At 34.1% G+C, this 20,864-nt stretch overlaps 2 protein-coding genes and 1 long non-coding RNA gene across 5 annotated transcripts in view; 1 reads left to right on the plus strand and 2 right to left on the minus strand.

The window, feature by feature from the left end:
• Positions 1-2,861: 2,861 nt before the first annotated feature.
• On the minus strand, positions 2,862-3,217 carry LOC142241980 (uncharacterized). The gene is made up of 2 exons (XR_012723899.1): positions 3,113-3,217; positions 2,862-3,055 (listed from the first exon to the last, which is right to left on the minus strand). It is a non-coding gene; the product is annotated as an uncharacterized LOC142241980 (long non-coding RNA).
• Positions 3,218-4,376: 1,159 nt separating this feature from the next.
• Positions 4,377-20,864, plus strand: part of Roc2 (Regulator of cullins 2) — a 66,788-nt gene continuing 50,300 nt past the window's right edge. Inside the window, exon 1 of the mRNA XM_075313330.1 lies at positions 4,377-4,581. Coding sequence (XP_075169445.1) covers positions 4,428-4,581 — 154 coding nt within the window. The 5' untranslated portion in view covers positions 4,377-4,427. The remainder of the gene's footprint in view (positions 4,582-20,864) is intronic.
• The window catches only part of Tret1-1 (Trehalose transporter 1-1), a 29,776-nt gene continuing 17,371 nt past the window's right edge, over positions 8,460-20,864 (minus strand). For 2 of the 3 annotated variants that reach the window (XM_075313327.1, XM_075313328.1), the window contains exons 4-8: positions 20,670-20,820; positions 13,963-14,088; positions 9,807-10,592; positions 9,454-9,742; positions 8,460-9,388 (exon numbers count right to left, since the gene is read on the minus strand). In XM_075313327.1, the coding sequence (XP_075169442.1) occupies positions 9,201-9,388; positions 9,454-9,742; positions 9,807-10,592; positions 13,963-14,088; positions 20,670-20,820 (1,540 nt within the window). In that variant the 3' untranslated portion in view covers positions 8,460-9,200. Of the gene's footprint in view, positions 9,389-9,453; positions 9,743-9,806; positions 10,593-13,962; positions 14,089-14,190; positions 14,581-20,669; positions 20,821-20,864 lie in introns of those variants that run through there. The other variant, XM_075313329.1, reaches the window with a different exon arrangement.

The following is a 20,864-nucleotide window of genomic DNA, read 5'->3' on the forward strand; positions in this document are numbered from 1 at the left end:
TAACAAAGGAAAACACATTTTTTTTGTCAAAATTCGTTTTTATTATTCAACATAGTTCCCTTCAAGAGCGATACAACGATTATAACGACCTTCCAATTTTTTGATACCATTTTGGTAGTAGTCATTCGGTTTTGCCTCAAAATAGGCCTCAGTTTCGACGATCACCTCTTCATTGCAGCCAAATTTTTTCCCTGCGAGCATCCTTTTGAGGTCTGAGAACAAGAAAAAATCGCTGGGGGCCAGATCTGGAGAATACGGTGGGTGGGGAAGCAATTCGAAGCCCAATTCATGAATTTTTGCCATCGTTCTCAATGACTTTTGGCACGTTGCGTTGTCTTGGTGGAACAACACTTTTGTCTTCTTCATATAGGGCCGTTTTGCCGCGATTTCAACCTTCAAACGCTCCAATAACGCCATATAATAGTCACTGTTGATGGTTTTTCCCTTCTCAAGATAATCGATAAAAATTATTCCATGCGCATCCCAAAAAACAGATGCCATTACTTTGCCAGCGGACTTTTGAGTCTTTCCACGCTTCGGAGACGGTTCACCGGTCGCAGACTGTCGATTGAACTCGGGAGTGTAGTGATGGAGCCATGTTTCACCCATTGTCACATATCGACGGAAAAACTCGGGTGTATTACGAGTTAACAGCTGCAAACACCGCTCAGAATCATCAACACGTTGTTGTTTTTGGTCAAATGTGAGCTCGCGCGGCACCCATTTTGCACAGAGCTTCCGTATATCCAAATATTGATGAATGATATGACCAACACGTTCCTTTGATATCTTTAAGGCCTCTGCTATCTCGATCAACTTTATTTTACGGTCATTCAAAATCATTTTTTGGATTTTTTTGATGTTTTCCTCGGTAACCACCCCTTTCGGGCGTCCACTGCGTTCACCGTCCTCCGCGCTCATTACACCTCGCTTGAATTTTGCATACCAATCAATTATTGTTGATTTCCCTGGGGCAGAGTCCGGAAACTCATTATCAAGCCAAGTTTTTGCTTCCGTCGTATTTTTCCCCTTTAGAAAACAGTATTTTATCAAAACACGAAATTCCTTTTTGTCCATTTTTTCACAATAACAAAAGTTGCTTCACAAAAGACGCTCTATCTCACAAACTAATTGACTTACAGACTAGTGTTGGGAAAGTAACGAGTATTTGATTACAAGTACTCGTTACTAGTAAATGAGTACTCAATATCTCCAATGCCAGTTTTTTTCTTCTGACGGCAAGCAAGTTGAGCGGTTTGGAAGTAAAATTCTTGACTTATGCGCTTTACAGACTATCAGTTATTCCGGACTGATTGTTGGTGTTTGTAAACAATCTTACAGTGTGTCGAATCGATACGGTTTATCGGCGATGACTAATGCGCTTTACAGACTATCAGTTATTCCGGAAGGAATGTCGGAGTTTGTAAAGAATCTTACAGTGTGTCGGATCGATACGACTTGTCGGCGATGACTAAATAATCGGTAGATGTGTTATCGATCCCATAAACATGCAGCAGTATCGATTATGCTTCGGACTTAACTTATAATGTGCACAATATATGGGATATGTTCGACACGAGCACTGTCGTCCGGAATAACTGATAGTCTGTAAAGCGCATAATGCGCTTTAGTGTTTAAATATAACCATAGCGATAGACGGTAGGCGAACACTTATTTACGTATATTTCTTATGGGAAGCCCAAAATCCGCGACGGCTAGCGGCGTGTCGCTAAATTAAAACTTATTCTAACTCCTTGGCGAAAACTGGTTTAGTGTTGCCATCGCTTATCAATTTTGTTAACTCACCACTAGGAATTGCTGTTGCCTGGACTCGTGTAGATTATTTTTTCTTGAAATAACTCAACAAATAACAAGCCATTGTATGTTTTTATTCAACTTCATTGTTTAATATTGTCAAAGCATGCTGTATTAACAACAACAACGCTAGGAAACGTGAAAAAGGGAATTATTCGCCGTCAAGCTTATTGTATTTGCCGTTGCGGCAAAAATGTTTCGCCTACCGCCTATCGCTATGGTTATATTTACACACTTAAGCGGACCTTAGACGGTCGGATAAACACTACGACAGAGGTTCGTCTATTTGTTGTGTGTTCGTTAAAGTTTTGCCCTTAAGGCCGGTATGCACCTCTAGCGAAATTTTCGGTAGCAAATATTTATTTAAGTCTACAACAAAAAAAACAGGGCTGTGTACACAAATTTTAAACCAGCTAATCGCTTTTAAAAATTGTTAATATATGTTCCAAATATTCCTCAAATAAATTGTTTATTATTTACAGACCTTTTAAAACTTTTACGCACACAATGATTGTAATAAATTAAATGTTTGCTGCCATAATATGCTTTTGACAACCCTGTTATTTTCATTAGAGGTGCGTACCAGCTTACGAAATTGAACGCTACCGAAAATTTCGTTAGCATAAATAGCAATGCATTTCTTATGGGAATGAAATTTTTCGCTAGAGGTGCATACCGGCCTTTACACTGCACGAACAAATGTGATGACAACATGAAAAAAATAGGAAGAAGCATAAAGAAACAATGAAGTTGTATGAAGATTTATGCGATCCCTGCCAACATTTTTTGAATTTGGGGACTCTTTTGAGAATCCCTACTACGTCGAAAACAATCATATACGACATCAAAAACTCGTCGGAAAAGCGCCGTCACTATTGAGAAGTTGTACCACGCCAAGTTACTACAAAAATGTTTCGCATGAGTGCAATTATTAGGTGCCTTTATAGATCAATTTAGAACGACGCCAATAAGGGACCCTCCAAACAATCAGAAAAAGTGCATTTTAAGATAGTTGTAAAAGAATCATTGTGGTCGAGTAAAACACGTTTGTTTAGATATTTATTAATTTGATTAAACATTTACAAATTCTTAAAAATATAACATTTATACCACTATCACATTACATTTAACATAATTTTTGGCATTAATGATGATGTTGAGTTACAAGTAGCGAGTTACATGTTGCTGCGTCTATCAACCAGTGTTTTTATTCCATGGAGGCAGCGTGTCTGTAAAATATCTGAAAAACAATCACTTTATTCCATTTGGAAAATCACCAAATTGTTCACCAATATACCTTTCACAATTTTAAGCGTATAATCTATGTTTTCAGAACTTTATTTTCGTTTTTATTTAATTAAAATATAACAAGCTGGTTGCGCTTGGCGTTTCACAAAAAAAATGGCTTTTTTAACAGTAGGGATGGCAAATTACTTGAATGTACTTTTTGATGTACCTTTTCATGATGGTTGAAGTGATATTTACGAGTCTGTGGTAACGATGAGGTTGAAATGGAACTTTGAAATGCTGGCAGGGGATTTACAGACTATAAGTTTATCCGGACGACAGTGCTCGTGTCGAACATATCCCATATATTGTGCACATTATAAGGTAAGTCCGATAACACATTTACCGATTATTTAGTCATCGCCGACAAGTCGTATCGATCCGACATTTCAAAGTTCCATTTCAACCTCATCGTTACCACAGACTCGTAAATGTCACTTCAACCATCATGAAAAGGTACATCAAAAAGTACATTCAAGTAATTTGCCATCCCTACTGTTAAAAAAGCCATTTTTTTTGTGAAACGCCAAGCGCAACCAGCTTGTTATATTTTAATTAAATAAAAACGAAAATAAAGTTCTGAAAACATAGATTATACGCTTAAAATTGTTAAAGGTATATTGGTGAACAATTTGGTGATTTTCCAAATGGAATAAAGTGATTGTTTTTCAGATATTTTACAGACACGCCCTCCATGGAATAAAAACACTGGTTGATAGACGCAGCAACATGTAACTCGCTACTTGTAACTCAACATCATCATTAATGCCAAAAATTTTGTTAAATGTAATGTGATAGTGGTATAAATGTTATATTTTTAAGAATTTTTAAATGTTTAATCAAATTAATAAATATCTAAACAAACGTGTTTTACTCGACCACAATGATTCTTTTACAACTATCTTAAAATGCACTTTTTCTGATTGTTTGGAGGGTCCCTTATTGGCGTCGTTCTAAATTGATCTATAAAGGCACCTAATAATTGCACTCATGCGAAACATTTTTGTAGTAACTTGGCGTGGTACAACTTCTCAATAGTGACGGCGCTTTTCCGACGAGTTTTTGATGTCGTATATGATTGTTTTCGACGTAGTGGGGATTCTCAAAAGAGTCCCCAAATTCAAAAAATGTTGGCAGGGTAGTTGGATTCTGTAGGAAACCAGGTATATTGCAAAAATTAAATTGAATACATAGCGCCGCTATTTGATTTATGTACTGACTTTGAGATTGGTGATATCAATTTATAGTGATTGACAAAAACCTACAATTCACATTCGACTGATAACTTTATTTGGTGATTATTAGAATTGTAAACAAAACCGACAATGGATGACCAAGAGAATTCCATGGATAAACAGATCGACGACAATGAGGCCAAACCGGAGAAAATGTTTACCTTGAAAAAGTGGAATGCCGTTGCAATGTGGAGTTGGGATGTTGAATGTGATATTTGTGCTATATGTCGTGTTCAAGTAATGGGTAAGTACTAATAGAAAATGATTCCATTATTATTTTTCATAAGATTCATAGAAATCAGTGGACTTCTTTCTGGGGCTTTATTTATTATTATTTTTTTATATTGTTTCGAGTAAATACATCGAATCGATGATTTTTTTTTAAGTACTGATGATATTGAAATTACTTTGGAGCATTCCAATAAAAGCCATTTGTTATTGTCCTGTCCTTATATAGTTTTCATTTTTAATACTTTATAAAATATAATTCGAATAATGAGAAGAAAATTAAAACAAAACATCTGTGATACATTCTATTTTGGTAATATTGTAAAAATTTTATACTTTAACTTTTTTGGCAGTTATTGAGCATTGAATATAAGGCCAATATTGAAGGTGCCTGCTCAATTTAATATTTTACCGATGTACAACGCTCTACTACATGTTAACATATCAGGTATCATATTAAAAACCAAGGAGGTCCTTCGGAAACTATAAAATCAAACCATTACTAATTTGAACTCCCACGATGTCATTACCAACATTTCTTATTCAAACACCATTATCCTTTATTATATCTTACTGTTGGCCAAAATTTCTTTCAATAAATATTGTAATGTCGATTTTGAAGTACAAAAATAGTGTTTTGGTATCTATTTTCATAGAGCAAACAATATAATGCTATAGTAGATAATGTTTTAGTTTTGTCAAATTAGAATCCCATCCTTTATTTCAAATTAAATGTCTAAATATTGTTTAATACAAAGATGTCTAAATATTGTTTAATACAAAGAAAATTTTTTCTGCTTCAATCGAGAAATGATAGTATAAATCACAGGTTAATTAAAAATAAAAAATAGACTTGATTAAAAATTTAATTGATTTATTCGAAATTTCAATAAATGTTTACTTGGTACAATTAAAAATTTAATTGATTTTGGTTGAAAAAATACAATCTTTTAATCAATTATTAATGGTGGTATTGTCTATTTGTTTATAAGCTGAATGAAATTCAATATTTTTTGGCAAATGATATTAAAACCTGATGGGGAATGATCCAAAGCAACAACTAAAAAGGTTTTTTTTTATTTAAAATTAATTATTAAAGAAAAGTAACATTTAACCATTTTAGCGTGATAATGCGAAATTAATACCGGCCTTTAGATTAAATAATTTGTTTATTTCTAATGAATATTCCGATTATAATTTTAGTTGAATTTTTCTTTACATTGGAGTCAAAATTCAATCAAATTTTTAATTGGAAATATTTTAGTGATATTTTTTTGGTACTCAGAAAAACTGTCGTGTTTATAAATTTTAAAAGAGTCAAATGTTTACCTATGCCACCAAAAAAGCACAATTCAATAAATTCGAATGTTTTTGATCATTTTAAAAATGTATCTTAACAAAAGTTGTTGGTAAATTAGGAATTTACGTCTTTTGGGTTCTCTTTACAATCCAATGTTAAAAACTGTAATTTCAAAATCAACAAAAGTCGAAATTTCAGTTTTTAAAGAATTTAGTAAAATGTGATACACACATTTTGAGAAAGCATACACAATTTTACATAATTTAAAAATTAGACGTTTTTACTTTTTTGTCATAATCTTTCCCTAAATAATTGTCATGGATGTGCTATAATAAATTGCTGTAAAAAACTACCACTAATTTGTTTAAAATAGTTGTTTTTGTTGTTGTAACAGTTTATTGTGATTTCATCCATTTTATGTTATACGCTTTGGTACTTCAGCTTGTGGCCTGATCGAGGAACTCTGCGACTAAGGTGGGGTGTGTCCAGAGTGATCTGGTGGTATGTCGGGTTGGTTTAGCTGGGCAAGACAAAAGATGACGCGTGTCGTGTGGCCCATGGTGGCAAATTGGACATACGTCAGCTACGCTGCTATCAATCACTGATAAGTAGGAATTGAGGCCGCTTCACTTCACATGAATCCTGTCCTGGTACGCTGCTTGATCTAGAGACTCTCTTTTGGATCTCGCGCCCTAGATGATGTATATCAACCCTTACGTTCCTGAGTGGTGGTTGTGTATCCATGAGTTGGTGGTTTGGATGATTACTGCGATAACAACCCAGGAGATACTACAATTACAACGTGTAATTGTGTCTTCACACAGGGATGATCTTTGTCTCCACATAAAGGTGATCCAGGGGTGTGCTGCGGAGACACCCAGTCGCAGTTCTAAGGGCAGCGTTCTGGCAGGTCTGTATGTTATTCCACTGCGTGTCACTAGTCTGCGGTGTCCACACTAAAGCTGCATAGTTTACCGCCGATTTCCCTGTAGTAGTGCCTCAATTGTCTCGGCTACTGGCGAGAGCCAAGAGGCACTACTCCTCCCCAGCCTTGTGGAGAATTTTCCTGCCAATCATCAACATGGATTCCGCAAAGTACACAGTACGACAACGTGTTTGCATGCCATTGCAGCATTTATAAATAGGGGACTCAATCAGCCCAGGCCGTGTCACAGGACGGACCTCGTGGCGCTTGACCTATCGAAGGTATTCGATACCATGCCAGACTTTTCGTGGACATCGACGTCCCTACCGGCTGGAACCAAGCGTTGGGTTACTAATTATATGTGCGGACGCCAGTCATGTGGAATTTAGGGATAGGAAATCACCAAAACCAGTTCAAAACACAAGTTTTCCTCCAAAACACGTCAATTTTAGAATGTGAACCCACCTAATTTGGAATATACCCCGAATAACATACCCTATTCAAAATATATTTCAAAATATTAAAATATGTTTCATAGAAAAAAAAAGAATAAACAAAGGCTTTTAAGAACACGTCCCTACCGGCTGGAACCAAGCGTTGGGTTACTAATTATATGTGCGGACGCCAGTCATGTGGAATTTAGGGATAGGAAATCAAGACACCGTAGAGTGAAACAGGGAGTTACCCAGGGTGGGGTGATATCTCCGGCACTGTTTAACCTCTACATATCCTCTATTCCACACCCTCCAGCCGGCGTCGAGATTTTATCATACGCAGACGATTGTACCATCTTGGCATCTGGACCCAATGTTGATAACATCTGCGATGGGGTGATATCTGCGGCACTGTTTAGGTAGGTAGGTAGAGATTGTATCATACCCAGACGATTGTACAATCTTGGCATCTGGGCCCAATGTTGATTACATCTGCGATCGTTTAAACGTCTATATCGCTAATCTTACCAGTTATTTCACTTCGAGAAACTTGAGGATATCCCCCACCAAATCCTCAACCACACTATTCACTACATGGACGGCAGAAGTGCGCAGGCAGTTGAATATTAGTGTGGCGATGGCGAAATAATTCCGACCACAAATTACCCCAAGATTCTTGGGGTCACATTCGATAGCCTTGTCAGGTCGTCTGCCCATGCCACTGTAATTTGTTTAAAATAGTGTAACATTTATACTTGCAATGAATGCAAGTTCATCTTTGAACATCTAAAAATGTTGCTTTCATTGTAAACCACCATGATTTGAATATTGCCTGAAGAAAGAAATTATGTGTTTGAACTGAACCTTTTTTTTCATTCTATTCAATAATCTTAAAATAAATATTGATTCACTCGACCATCTCGTGACATATTATATATATATGTACAGAAAGGCCTATATATTAAAGCACCAATATAAAATCGAACAAAGTGCAAGCATAAGTTATAAGAAATATTGACAATAGAGATGATAAGAATACGATGCATTTATTTAAAACTAATTTGCATTGGAAAACAGATCAATATTTGTTTATATTAAATGCAATGTAAAAACGGCGAAGCACTATCAATCAAAGTTCAATAAAAACAATATGAGATTAAAAACGAATGTAGTAAATGTACAGCATCCAACACAAAATTATTTACCCAAAATAAATAAAAATAAAAGAATAGTGATGATATGTTTCTTTTTAAATTTTATTTTGTATTTTTTTGTTTTCAAATTTAAAACATTCATACAAGAATTGTATATTTAGTAGCATGGTGTATTATTTTGTTTTTGCACATTACAACATTTTATGATATGCCTTAAACTTAATTCATAAAAACAATACAAATTATAATAAGAAAAAAAAAAATAACTATTGTTTTAGTATAATAATTAAAACAGACTATTTAGAAAAAGAAAATCACTACAGTTACAGGCTATACAAGAAAAAATTCTTAATTGTTTCCACTAATCAATGAAATATATCCTACTCCGTATGTGTAGGTTTGATCTTTTAGCATACTTTTGTTATTGTGTATAAATTAGTAAGTTTAATTATTAATAATTAGTTTCATAACACAGTATACCAAAATGTATGAGACATATTCATCTTCTCAATGGCTATAAAAAGCTTAGCTTTAAATACGATATGTGGTTCTTAAGTTTTGCAATAATTTTCAAAACTAATTGCCTGAATGGCTGAGAATTACTACTTAAAACTAATATTTGGTTGATTTGATTGAATTACACGAATGCTCTATGAATAATGGAGGTTAGTTTGGGGGACAAAGGTGAAGAAGAACAAGAGAGGTGTCATTGTTTATGGCTTATTTAACTATACATGATGGGGATTTCGTACTAAGAAAATTTGTATTTTTGTTTGTCTGGTCTAGATTAGAGATTATTTATGGGTAGCGTCTAATCGCGTCTTACATGTTGAAAGACAATGGTTTGATATTTGCAACTGAAGACATACGCCGCACGCGACCCATCATTTTACGTTCAATATCTTCCAGCGTTTTTCCTTGAGTCTCTGGTACATAGAATATCACAAAGAATACGGCAACAACACAAACCACTCCAAACAGCCAGAATGCACCATGACCGCCAATTGATTCTGTAAGACAAGTTCACTCTCCATTTTTATTTAAAACTTTTATAATATTAAATTTTGATATTTACCAATCATATCGGGGAAGGTTTTCGTTACAATAAACGTACAGGTCCAATTAAATGCAGTTGCAACTGAAGCAGCTGAACCACGAATTTTGGCTGGTAAAATTTCACCCATCATCAGCCAAGGTATGGGACCGAAACCCAACGAGAAACCCAAAACATAAATGACAAAACTTGCCAGGGGAAGCCAGCCCACATTAGACACATCCATTTGAGCACTATCTTTGCAAAAGAAAAATCCTCCCAACACAAAAAGGGTTATAATCATGGCAACAGCGGATATATACAAAAGAATCTGCAAAGAAACCAAATCCATACATTTGCTAGAAATTAGAAATTTAAACCCATATTCAACTTACTTTGCGGCCTAAGCGATCAATCAAAACGATACCAATAAAAGTGGCTGCAAAATTCACTATGCCCACAATAATCGTACATACATTTCCATCAATTGATGAACCGGCATCTTTGAAAATGGTCACGGTATAAAAGATGACAGCATTAATACCGCTGAATTGTTGGAAGAACATTAGACCCAAAGATATAGACAATGGTTTCAAATTGTTGCGTTTCAATAATTCCAAAAGTTGATTATTTTTAGCTTGACGATCATCGTCGGCTTGCGAACGCATTAAGCCTTTAAGTTCTGGTTCAACATCAGCCTGTTTTCCTCGTAACCATACCAAGGCCTTGCGAGCTCTTTCCTCCCTGTTACGGGAAACATACCAACGCGGAGTCTCCGGTATAAGGAACATCAATATTAAAAATGGCACTGGTAAAGCTCCACCCAAAAAGGCCAATAATGACCAATTCATATAGGTGCCAGCAACAAAACACACCAATATTCCAATATTACCAAAAGCTGTAGGCAATAGACCTAATGTGCCACGAACTTCTGGTTGTATAGTTTCACCCAAGTATACAGGCAATGACAGAGATGCAATGCCCACACAAAAACCAGCTAAAGCGCGACCAGCCAATACCATTGCAACATTTATGGCACAGGCAATAAGTAGCCAAGAGACAATGAAAGGTACAGCAATCGCCAAAATCGTATTACGTCGTCCCAGATATTCAATCAAAGGTCCACCACAAATTCCACCGGCCAAACCAGCCAAGGGCATAAGACCTCCAACCCAGGAAGCCTAAAATACAAATGAGAATACATTCATTTAGAAATTGAATTTTTTCTTTATATAGAATTATATCAGCAACTGGATCATAGTTTTTTGATTGCTTCAAAACATCAAAATGAAGATAAAAATCCATGTTTGTTTAATAATTCAAATATATTTTTAATTTATATACTCATATATGTGAGCTTTGAGGCATTCGTTCCTATGTATATACTTTAAAAGTAATGACATCCAACATTAAAACAAATTCCAATGGTGCAATTTCTATCTGGTTTTAATGCGTAAATGCATCCAATCTCCCAATTTCTTATTGAACTCAGAAAATAATATATATTATTTATTTATTTAAACATTAGGTTGTATTCTATCACGAGTTGATCCAATTAAGATTTAATTGAATAATATCATTCACCGACGTCAATAAAAATGTTCATTGATCCAATTAAAAACGTGCATTTTTCTTTATTATTTTATTTTTAATTTCTGTTATTGATTTTTGATTTAATTAACATCCAACATTAAAACAAATTCCAATGGTGCAATTTCTATCTGGTTTTAATGCGTAAATGCATCCAATCCCCCAATTTCTTATTGAACTCAGAAAATAATATATATTATTTATTTATTTAAACATTAGGTTGTATTCTATCACGAGTTGATCCAATTAAGATTTAATTGAATAATATCATTCACCGACGTCAATAAAAATGTTCATTGATCCAATTAAAAACGTGCATTTTTCTTTATTATTTTATTTTTAATTTCTGTTATTGATTTTTGATTTAATTAAAATAATAAATGAATAATTTAATTTTTTTACCGGACCATAAATAAATCCAATTAAAATTTTAATTGAAAAAATATTGGGGATATTTTATCCTGTGCATAGGGTCCCTTGTTCGTTGGTCCATTTAAAAACTTGAGTTTTTCTTTATTATTTTATTTTTAATTTCTGTGATTGAATTTTGATTTAGTTAAAACATAAATGAATAATTTAATTTTTTTACTAGACCATAAATAAATTCAATTAAGATTTTAATTGAATAAAAATATTGGGGATATTTTTTCCTGTGCGTATTTTTTTATACCCTACGCCACACTGTGGAAAAGGGTATTATAAGTTAGTGCATATGTTTCCAACACCCAGAAGGTGACGAGATAGACAGATGGTGTCTATGGCAATAATGCTCAGGGTGGGTCCCTGAGTCGAACTAGCCATGTCCGTCCGTCCGTCTGTCTGTGAACACATTTTTGTGATCAAAGTCTAGGTTTAAGTCCAATCGCCTAAGTTTAAGTCCAATCGCCTTCAAATTTGGCACAAGTTCCTGTTTTAGCTCAGAATAGAACCCTATTGATTTTGGAAGAAATCGGTTCAGATTTAGATATAGCTCCCATATATATCTTTCGCCCGATATGGACTTGTATGGCCCCAGAAGCCTGAGTTTTATCCTGATTTGCTTGAAATTTTGCACAAACATAACACTTGGTCGTATAGTCAAGTGTGCAAAATTTGATTGAAATTGATTCAGATTTAGATATAGCTCCCATATATATTTTTCGCCCGATATGGACTTATATGGCCCCTGAAGCCAGAATTTTACCCTAAATTGCTTGATATTTTGCACCAGGAGAACAATAAGTACTATAATCAGGTGTGCCAAATTTGGTTGAAATCGGTTCAGATTTAGATATAGCTCCCATATATATCTTTCGCCCGATTTTCCGTCGTATGACCACATAGGTCAAAGTTGTAGTCCGATTTATGTGAAATTTTGCACAGGGAGTAGAATTAAAATACCAAATATGCATGTTGAAATCGGTTCAGATTTCTACATTTCTATAAAAATGGCCAAAATACCCACATTTTCCTTATAAATTGCACTGCTAAGTCGAAAACTTGTGACTCAAATTTTCCTTTATTTTTAATACATATCTATCGACCGATAAATCATAAATACACTTTTGCGAAGTTGACTCAAAATTGTTTCAGATTAAAATGTTTCCCATATTTTTTTTACTAACATAGTGTACCATCCCAGGGCGTTAGCCGACTTAAATTTTAAGTCTATAGATTATAAATTTTGTTCATATGGAGTCAGATTTAACTGTATGTATTTGGGACAAAAACCTTTTTATATAGCACCCAACACATTTGACGGATTTGACATTGTATCGAAAATGTGGATTTACAAAGTGGTGCAGGGTATAATATAGTCGGCACCGTCCGACTTTAGACTTTTCTTACTTGTTTAACATTTAAAAATCGCAATTGTAATGAAATTCGAAATTAGCACTTGTCGAATCCTATTTTAACCGAGTGACAGTTTGGTCCGACAACGATATCCAGTTATTTCGAAAATGCTCCTGGAAAAAAGTGTGACACTCATTTGGTCGAAACACTTGTCTAATGTGGCGACCTAAATGCACAATGATAAAAAATTCATTGAAATTGTATCGGAATTAAAAAGAATATGAATGAACATTTGCGATCAAAAATCAATTGTAGTATTTAATTTTTCTTGCTCAAAAACAATTGCTAACAAGTGGGAGAATATTTTTTTCTAAATAATTTAATTTTTTCTGATTGTTTATCGTTGACATTTTTATTTTATTTTTGAACAATATTTTTCATAGTTTCGGCTATAGGCCGGTATGCACCTCCAGCGAAATTTTCGGTAGCAAAAATATATTTAAATCTACAACAAAAAAACAGGGCTGTGTACATAAATTTTAAACCAGCTAATCGCTTTTAAAAATTGTTAATATATGTTCCAAATATTTCTCAAATAAATTGTTTATTATTTACAGACCTTTTAAAACTTTTACGCACACAATGATTGTAATAAATTAAATGTTTGCTGCCAAAATATGCTTTTGACAACCCTGTTATTTTCATTAGAGGTGCGTACCAGCTTACGAAATTGAAAGCTACCGAAAATTTCGTTAGCATAAATAACAATGCATTTCTTATGGGAATGAAATTTTTCGCTAGAGGTGCATACCGGCCTTATAAGTCGATTAGAAACGTAACTTTAATGTTTTTCTTTTATTTTTATTTCCAATATCTCGGATGACTTCGTCAAAACTGTTTATTCTGATATGCACTCTTTTTTACACTCTAATTTACTGTAATTTTTTTTCTTCACATGTTAATAAATTTTCTGAATTTGGAATAAACTTTAATAAGAAAAAACAAACTATGTATTTAATTCCATATTAAAGAAAATTTATATAAAAAATGCATTGCATTAAATAAACACAACTCATTTCATAACGAAAAATTTGTTCGATGTTACACTTTTGGAACATGGACATTAGTCACCAATGCTGCCTTGTGTGTGTGTTTTTTTTTTAATTTTAAATTGAAAAAAAAACTTACCGTTTGTGGTGTAACTTCAAATGAGGTAACATTACGATCCATCATTGATACCAAGGCAGGCGAGGTATAAGCAGATGAAAAACCCACAACTAGGGAACCTAATGATACACTAAAGGCTGCCAGCACCTGAAAAATACAAAATAAAATAAAAAAAAGGATTCAAAAAGATGTTGGACAAATTAAATTGTAGAACTGTTGTTTTAGACACCATTTGTTTGAATTATTCACCTGTGAAAAAGTGCATTTTGCTGGAGGCGCATCTTCCGGCAAATGGAACGACACATGCGTGTCGGCTCTCATTAATATTTTCATTTTAATCCTTTTTTTAGAGCACTTTTTGTATCTATAGCAAATCAGAAATATATATGTACGTTTTCACCGATGTAAAGCAATTAAATAGTCCAAATATTAAGCTACTGCTCAATTGTTAGAGTTTTTCGTTTGTGTGTTTAGATTTTTCAAAACGAAATGAAAGTAAGGTCAGTTGTACATTTGTGTTTTAACAATTGTCTATGACCAATAAGACAATTTTGTAATGTACATTTATTTGCACTATAACAAATTCACACCGCTTTTCAAAATTACTCGCTTGAAAGTTAAGCAGGAACTGAACGCACAAAGAAAACAATGCATGAAAAATTAGTTGACAAATCAATATAATCTGGATTTTTGTTATTTACGAAAAAGTGAAATGATCTAAATCTAATCCTAAGCGCTAATGCTTATTCTATGGTTGAGAGCGATCTCGTACTACATTGTGAGAGGGAGGTGGGACTATAACAATACACATTGATGGAGAAAGCTTCAAACAAAATCATCGTATGCTATATAATACAATCGATTTACTGCACGCTGATTCTTCAAATGCATTTCTAAATGAATCTCTTAGAGAAAACCGCCAAATTGGATTTGCCATTACTAATGTGCTGCAGTCCACCGTGGCATTATCACTTCAATAATCTGAGTTTAACATGTGAAAATGTATTGTGTCTTTGTTGTTCTTCTTCCTTGACGCTCGACATCACGTTGTATTGATATGCCTTAGGTTTCATTACGAAATGTGATGTCCAGCGAAAAGGCAGAAAAAAAGTAAATAAAATAGTCAACCCAAGAGATAAGATTGTATACGAAATTTGATTGATGCCAATGTAGAAAAGTAGTCACACTGCCGATCTGGAGATATGCATCCCAGTTATTGATGGTGTCTCCCACTTTTTTCTTGCAAATTCAGCCTGAAATCGGTTGAAAGCGGAAACTTCTATAGATTCGATGAGAAATTTAAAAGGCTTTTTTGTTTATGTTTTTTCCCCAAATACCACTTTGTTGATGTCGTCTCTAGGCTGGCTACCAATGCCAGATAACGCCAACACTGAAAAGTTCAAACTGACAATGATCTGAGACTTTTCTCAATAGAAAGTCATTCCATCACACTATAATGCCATGGCCAGCCTATAGAATTGTTATTGTTGTTTTGATATGATTGGAGTATAATCATTCATCACATGTGATATTTATTACTTGCAACTACTTTATGGCTTTGTGTGGCAGAGGCTGTCGTCATAAAATGATTCTCACAAGGTGAAGATACTTTTCTTAATTGAATTAAATGCCAATTATTACTAGTTAGGTGCCTAAATAATTAGTCTGCGTTATTAAACTTGAATTTCTTCTGATAAGTGGGTTTTGTTAAATTTTCTTAAAAATATGAATATCCGATTTTTTTTTAAATTTTTGATTTGCAAAATCTAGAATGTGTAATTAGGGGGAAAAAAACTTATTTCGTCTTAAGGTGGGTATTAAGTTCGAGTTTAGCCGCTAAATTGAAAACTAAATCACTAAAAAAGGCATAAAATTACATATTTGTTGCAAATTTTATTAAAACTTGATGGGAAATTGCCCAAAGCAAATTTTCACAAAGTTTGTTTTCCTTAACTCTTTCGACCCTAAAGTTGCCTGTGGGCAACTTTTTGTGTTTTGAGACTCACTGTCAGCGTTGTTTTTGTTCATAAAACTGTAACGGTATCGAAAGCTACAAGTGTTTTCTTCAAGTTGAATGAAAAATCAGCTAATTTGGTTGTCAATTAGCAAAAAAAAATCATTAATACGCACGTATCTCAAGAAAAAAATATTTGCGAATTTAAAAAGAGGTTTTTATTCATGTGACTTTTTTCAAAAATTACAACTAAAATGTTGAAAGTTTTTATTAAATCTATTGTAGTACATGTCAAATAAAATATTTCTGGAAGTCAAATCTTAGAATTGCAAAAAAACAACAGATGAGAAATTTTTAAAATTGAAAAGTTGCCTGTGGGCAACTTTGGGCAATTGTGGTAGTAAAATTACATATTTTTGAACATAAGGCCTGGAGAAAAAAGGTTTGAAAAATAATGATTTTGAAAAAATTTTGAACTTCAATTGGGATGTCCCAGTGACGAGAAATGCGGCGATGATGTGGAAAACATATCTGCAGTGCAGTGGGGAATTCGGAAGGAATCGTAAAAAGGGAGGAAGCCACTTCTTGGCAACATACTAGTGGATTAGCACGAATATTGACGCTTTATAATACTTTGGTTTTTACACCGCCAGTTAAATTGACATGGGTTAAAAACAAAAAAAAAAAACAAAACATTTTCGTGAGTCACGTGTGATTCAAGCGAAGCCGTGAATGAAATTTAAACGAAATCTTGTGAATATGCGTGAACGTTAACGATAAAATTCATGTTCACGATAAAATTCACACTCACGGTAAAACAGACACAAAAAGTCACAATCACGAACAAATTCACGTTCACGTTTAAATTCAAGCTCACCGATTTTAATCACCCTTACTTATTTAATCACGCTGAAGACTTCAATAGCGTGAGTCACGAGAAATTTCGTTAATTACCAGAATTTTATTGAGCCACGAAAATTGTCGTGTTCCGAAAATATTCGTGACTCACGAGATTTGTCGTGAATTACGAAAATTGTCGTGAATCGTGCGAAAGCGTGAGACATAAACGTTGTTCATGTGTGATCGTGCGCGAGTATGACTTTTCATTTCGTGACCGTGAATTCCTACCCACATGGCGTGCGTGAGTACAAATATTTCTTCGTGAATGTGTTCGAGAGTGATTGAAATTCCACTCACGCGCGCATCTAAATATATATTTACTGTAAAATAACAAAAAACTTAACAAAAATCCAATAAAACGTAATACGTCTATCATTACAAAACGAACTATTTTGTAGTCACAATTGCCCAAAGTTGCCCACAGGCAACATTCTCTACCGCCTAAACGAATGGGCGTGGCGACCCGAAATTTTGGCTAGACGCTACTTAAATGACTTCAACATGATTAAAAGTAAAAAAAAAAAATTTTAGCGATACCTATAAAAATTCGGGGTCGAAAGGGTTAAAATAGATTATTGAAGAAAATGGATTATTGATACTATCATTTTCGTGATTGAAGACATTTCAATTATAAAATTAATTGCATCAATTAATTTCGTGATTGAATCAGAAATTTTGTTTGTGTGCACCTTAAACTCGAACTTAATACCCACCTTGAGGTAGGTATGCCCTTATTCAAAACAATTTATATACAGTTTATTCAACAAATTTTTAAAAATGTAAAAGTTTGTGAAAATGGAGGTTCAAATTTCGCTAAAGTTGGCTTGAAATTGTAAAAAATTTTCAAAATTATTTTTCTTTTTTATACCCTGCGCCACACTGTGGAACAGGGTATTATAAGTTAGTGCATATATTTGCAACACCCAGAAGGAGACGAGATAGACACATGGTGTCTTTGGCAAAAATGCTCAGGGTGGGCTCCTGAGTCAATATAGCCATGTCCGTCTGTCCGTGAACACATTTTTGTAATCAAAGTCTAGGTCGCAGTTTTAGTCCAATCGACTTCAAATTTGGCACAAGTATGTGTTTTGGCTCAGAATAGATCCCTATTGATTTTGGAAGAAATCGGTTCAGATTTAGATATAGCTCTCATATATATATTTCGCCCGATATGGACTTATATGGCCCCAGAAGCCAGAGTTTTACCCTAAGTTGCTTAAAATTTTGCACAAGAAAAACAATTAGTACTATAGTCAAGTGTGCCAAATTTTATTGAAATCGGTTCAAATTTAGATATAGCTCCCATATATATCTTTCGCCCGATATGGACTAATACGGTCCCAGAAGCCAGAGTTTTACCCCAATTTGGTTGAAATTTTGCACAGGGAGTAGAATTAGCATTGTAGCTATGCGTGCCAAATTTGGTTGAAATCGGTTCAGATTTAGATATAGCTCCAATATATAGCTTTCGACCGATTTACACTCATATGACCACAGAGGCCAATTTTTTGCTCCGATTTAGTTGAAATTTTGCACAGAGAGTAGAATTAGCATTGTAGCTATGCGTGCCAAATTTGGTTGAAATCGGTTCAGATTTAGATATAGCTCCCATATATATGTTTTTCTGATTTCGACAAAAATGGTCAAAATACCAACATTTTCCTTGTAAAATCGCCACTGCTTAGTCGAAAAGTTGTACAAATGACTCTAATTTTCCTAAACTTCTAATACATATATATCGAGCAACAAATCATAAATAAACTTTTGGAAAGTTTCCTTAAACTTGCTTCAGATTTAAATGTTTCCCATATTTGTTTACTAACATTGTGTTCCACCCTAGTGCATTAGCCGACTTAAATTTTGAGTCTATAGATTTTGTAGAAGTCTATCAAATTCTGTCCAGATCGAGTGATATTTAAATGTGTGTATTTGGGACAAACCTTTATATATCCCCCAACACATTTGACGGATGTGATATGGTATCGAAAATTTAGGTGCAGGGTATAATATAGTCGGCCCCGCCCGACTTTAGACTTTACTTACTTGTTTTAATTTAGTAAAGTCTGTTGTTTTTAGATGTTTCGATAATTTTTATGCCCTGTGTCACACTGTGGAACAGGGTGTTGTAAATTAGGACATATGTTTACAACACCCATAAGGGGACGATATAGACCCATGGTGTCTTTAGCAATAATGCATCGAGTTGGATGTAGCCACTACAGTTAGTTTGAATTTACACTTTTGTGATCAAAGTCTAGGTTGCTGTTTTAGTATAATCGAATCAAATCAAATTTGGCTCAAGTATGTGTTCTGGGTCAGAATAAAACCCTATTGATTTTGGATGAAATCAGCTAAGTTTTAGATATATCTTTTGCCCGTTATGCACTTATATTGTCCCAGAAGCCAGAGTTTTACCGTGATTTGCTTTAAATTTTGCACAAGCAGCACAATTGATAGTGTCGTAAAGTGTGTCAAATTTGAAATCGATTCAGATTCATATAGCTCCCACATATATCTTTCGCCAGATTACACCACAGTATGTCTACACAGAAAAAAAAAATATTTTTTTGTCTCTAATCACGAAATTAATTGATGCAATTTATATTTAATTGAAATTTCTTCAATCACAGAAATGATAGTATCAATAACCAACCACCGTGGTGCTATGGTTAGCATGCCCGCCTTGCATACACAAGGTCGTGGGTTCGATTCCTGCTTCGACCGAACACCAAAAAATTTTTCAGCGGTGGATTATCCCACCTCAGTAATGCTGGTGACATTTCTGGGGGTTTCAAAGCTTCTCTAAGTGGTTTCACTGCAATGTAGAACGCCGTTCGGACTCGGCTATAAAAAGGAGATCCCTTGTCATTGAGCTTAACATGGAATCGGGCAGCACTCAGTTTTAAGAGAGAAGTTCAGCAATGTGGTTTCACAATTCAGTCCAGTCTAAGTGAGCCTGGTACATCGGGCTGCCACCTAACCTAACCATTACCAATATCAATTAAAAAAATGAATGATCCAATTAAATTTTTAATTGAATTTTTTTAGAATTCAATTAAAATTTTAATTGGCAACATTTTGGTGATATTTTTTGTGCGTATGCATGCCAAATTTTTTTGAAATGGGTTCAGATTTAGATATATGTATATGGGAGTATAATCCTTTATATATAGCTCCGAGCAAATTTGAAAGATTTGAAATGGTATCGAAAATGTAAACAAAGTGAAGCAGGGTATACTCGGTTCTGAATTAAAACTTTTCGGCTTTTGTAGACTTTTATTATTATCGATTTTTAGAATTTTATGGCTTCCTGATTTATGCTTGAATAAAAATTCTAACAGAGGCCTTATCACATATGGGAGATTTAAATAACATAGTAAAGAAAATAGTATTTCTTTGATTTTCACCTGCGAAGTGCATACTTAGTATTTGCCTTAAACTGGTATTTATTTCTTAGTATAAAGCTTGCATAAACGTTTAACCGTTCTCAAAAGCATCATTACCTTATTGCCTTTACGCTTGGAGTAATAAATGTAGGAACACTTTCCCAATTCCCAATGGAAAATTTATTCGCGCCAGAAAGTATGCAAACATATCACTGATATTTTTTTAACCATCGCTAATCTGACGTTAACTTTAACTTATTTTTATACTTAATACGGCCATAATTTGGTGCCAAAATGTTTTTCTTTGCATTTTTCCTTCATAAAAAGGAGTAATATGGGAAATGGTGAAATTCTGGTTACCATCAAAAGACTCGAAACATTATTTCGGACACATATTAATTATATTGAAATGTTGGTGATATTTCCGAAAAATGCAATCTAGGAGAATGGTGCCTAAAGGTGGATACTACGTTTTTGTATAGCTTTACCTGAGTCCATATAAAAATGGGATTTGTTGTGGGTCGATAAACTTCCAGTTTTGGTTTGCCATCTTCGGTGATTTGTCTAACAAATGGTACTGCTTGGCGTAAATTTTCTCCTCTTTTATGGCCCATTTCATCCATTTCGTAAAATCGTATACTAAAAAGTAGAGAATTTCATTAAATATTAACACAATTTAATGT

This window comes from Haematobia irritans, chromosome 5 (genome assembly GCF_050003625.1).
Source record: "Haematobia irritans isolate KBUSLIRL chromosome 5, ASM5000362v1, whole genome shotgun sequence".
NCBI lineage: Eukaryota > Metazoa > Arthropoda > Insecta > Diptera > Muscidae > Haematobia > Haematobia irritans.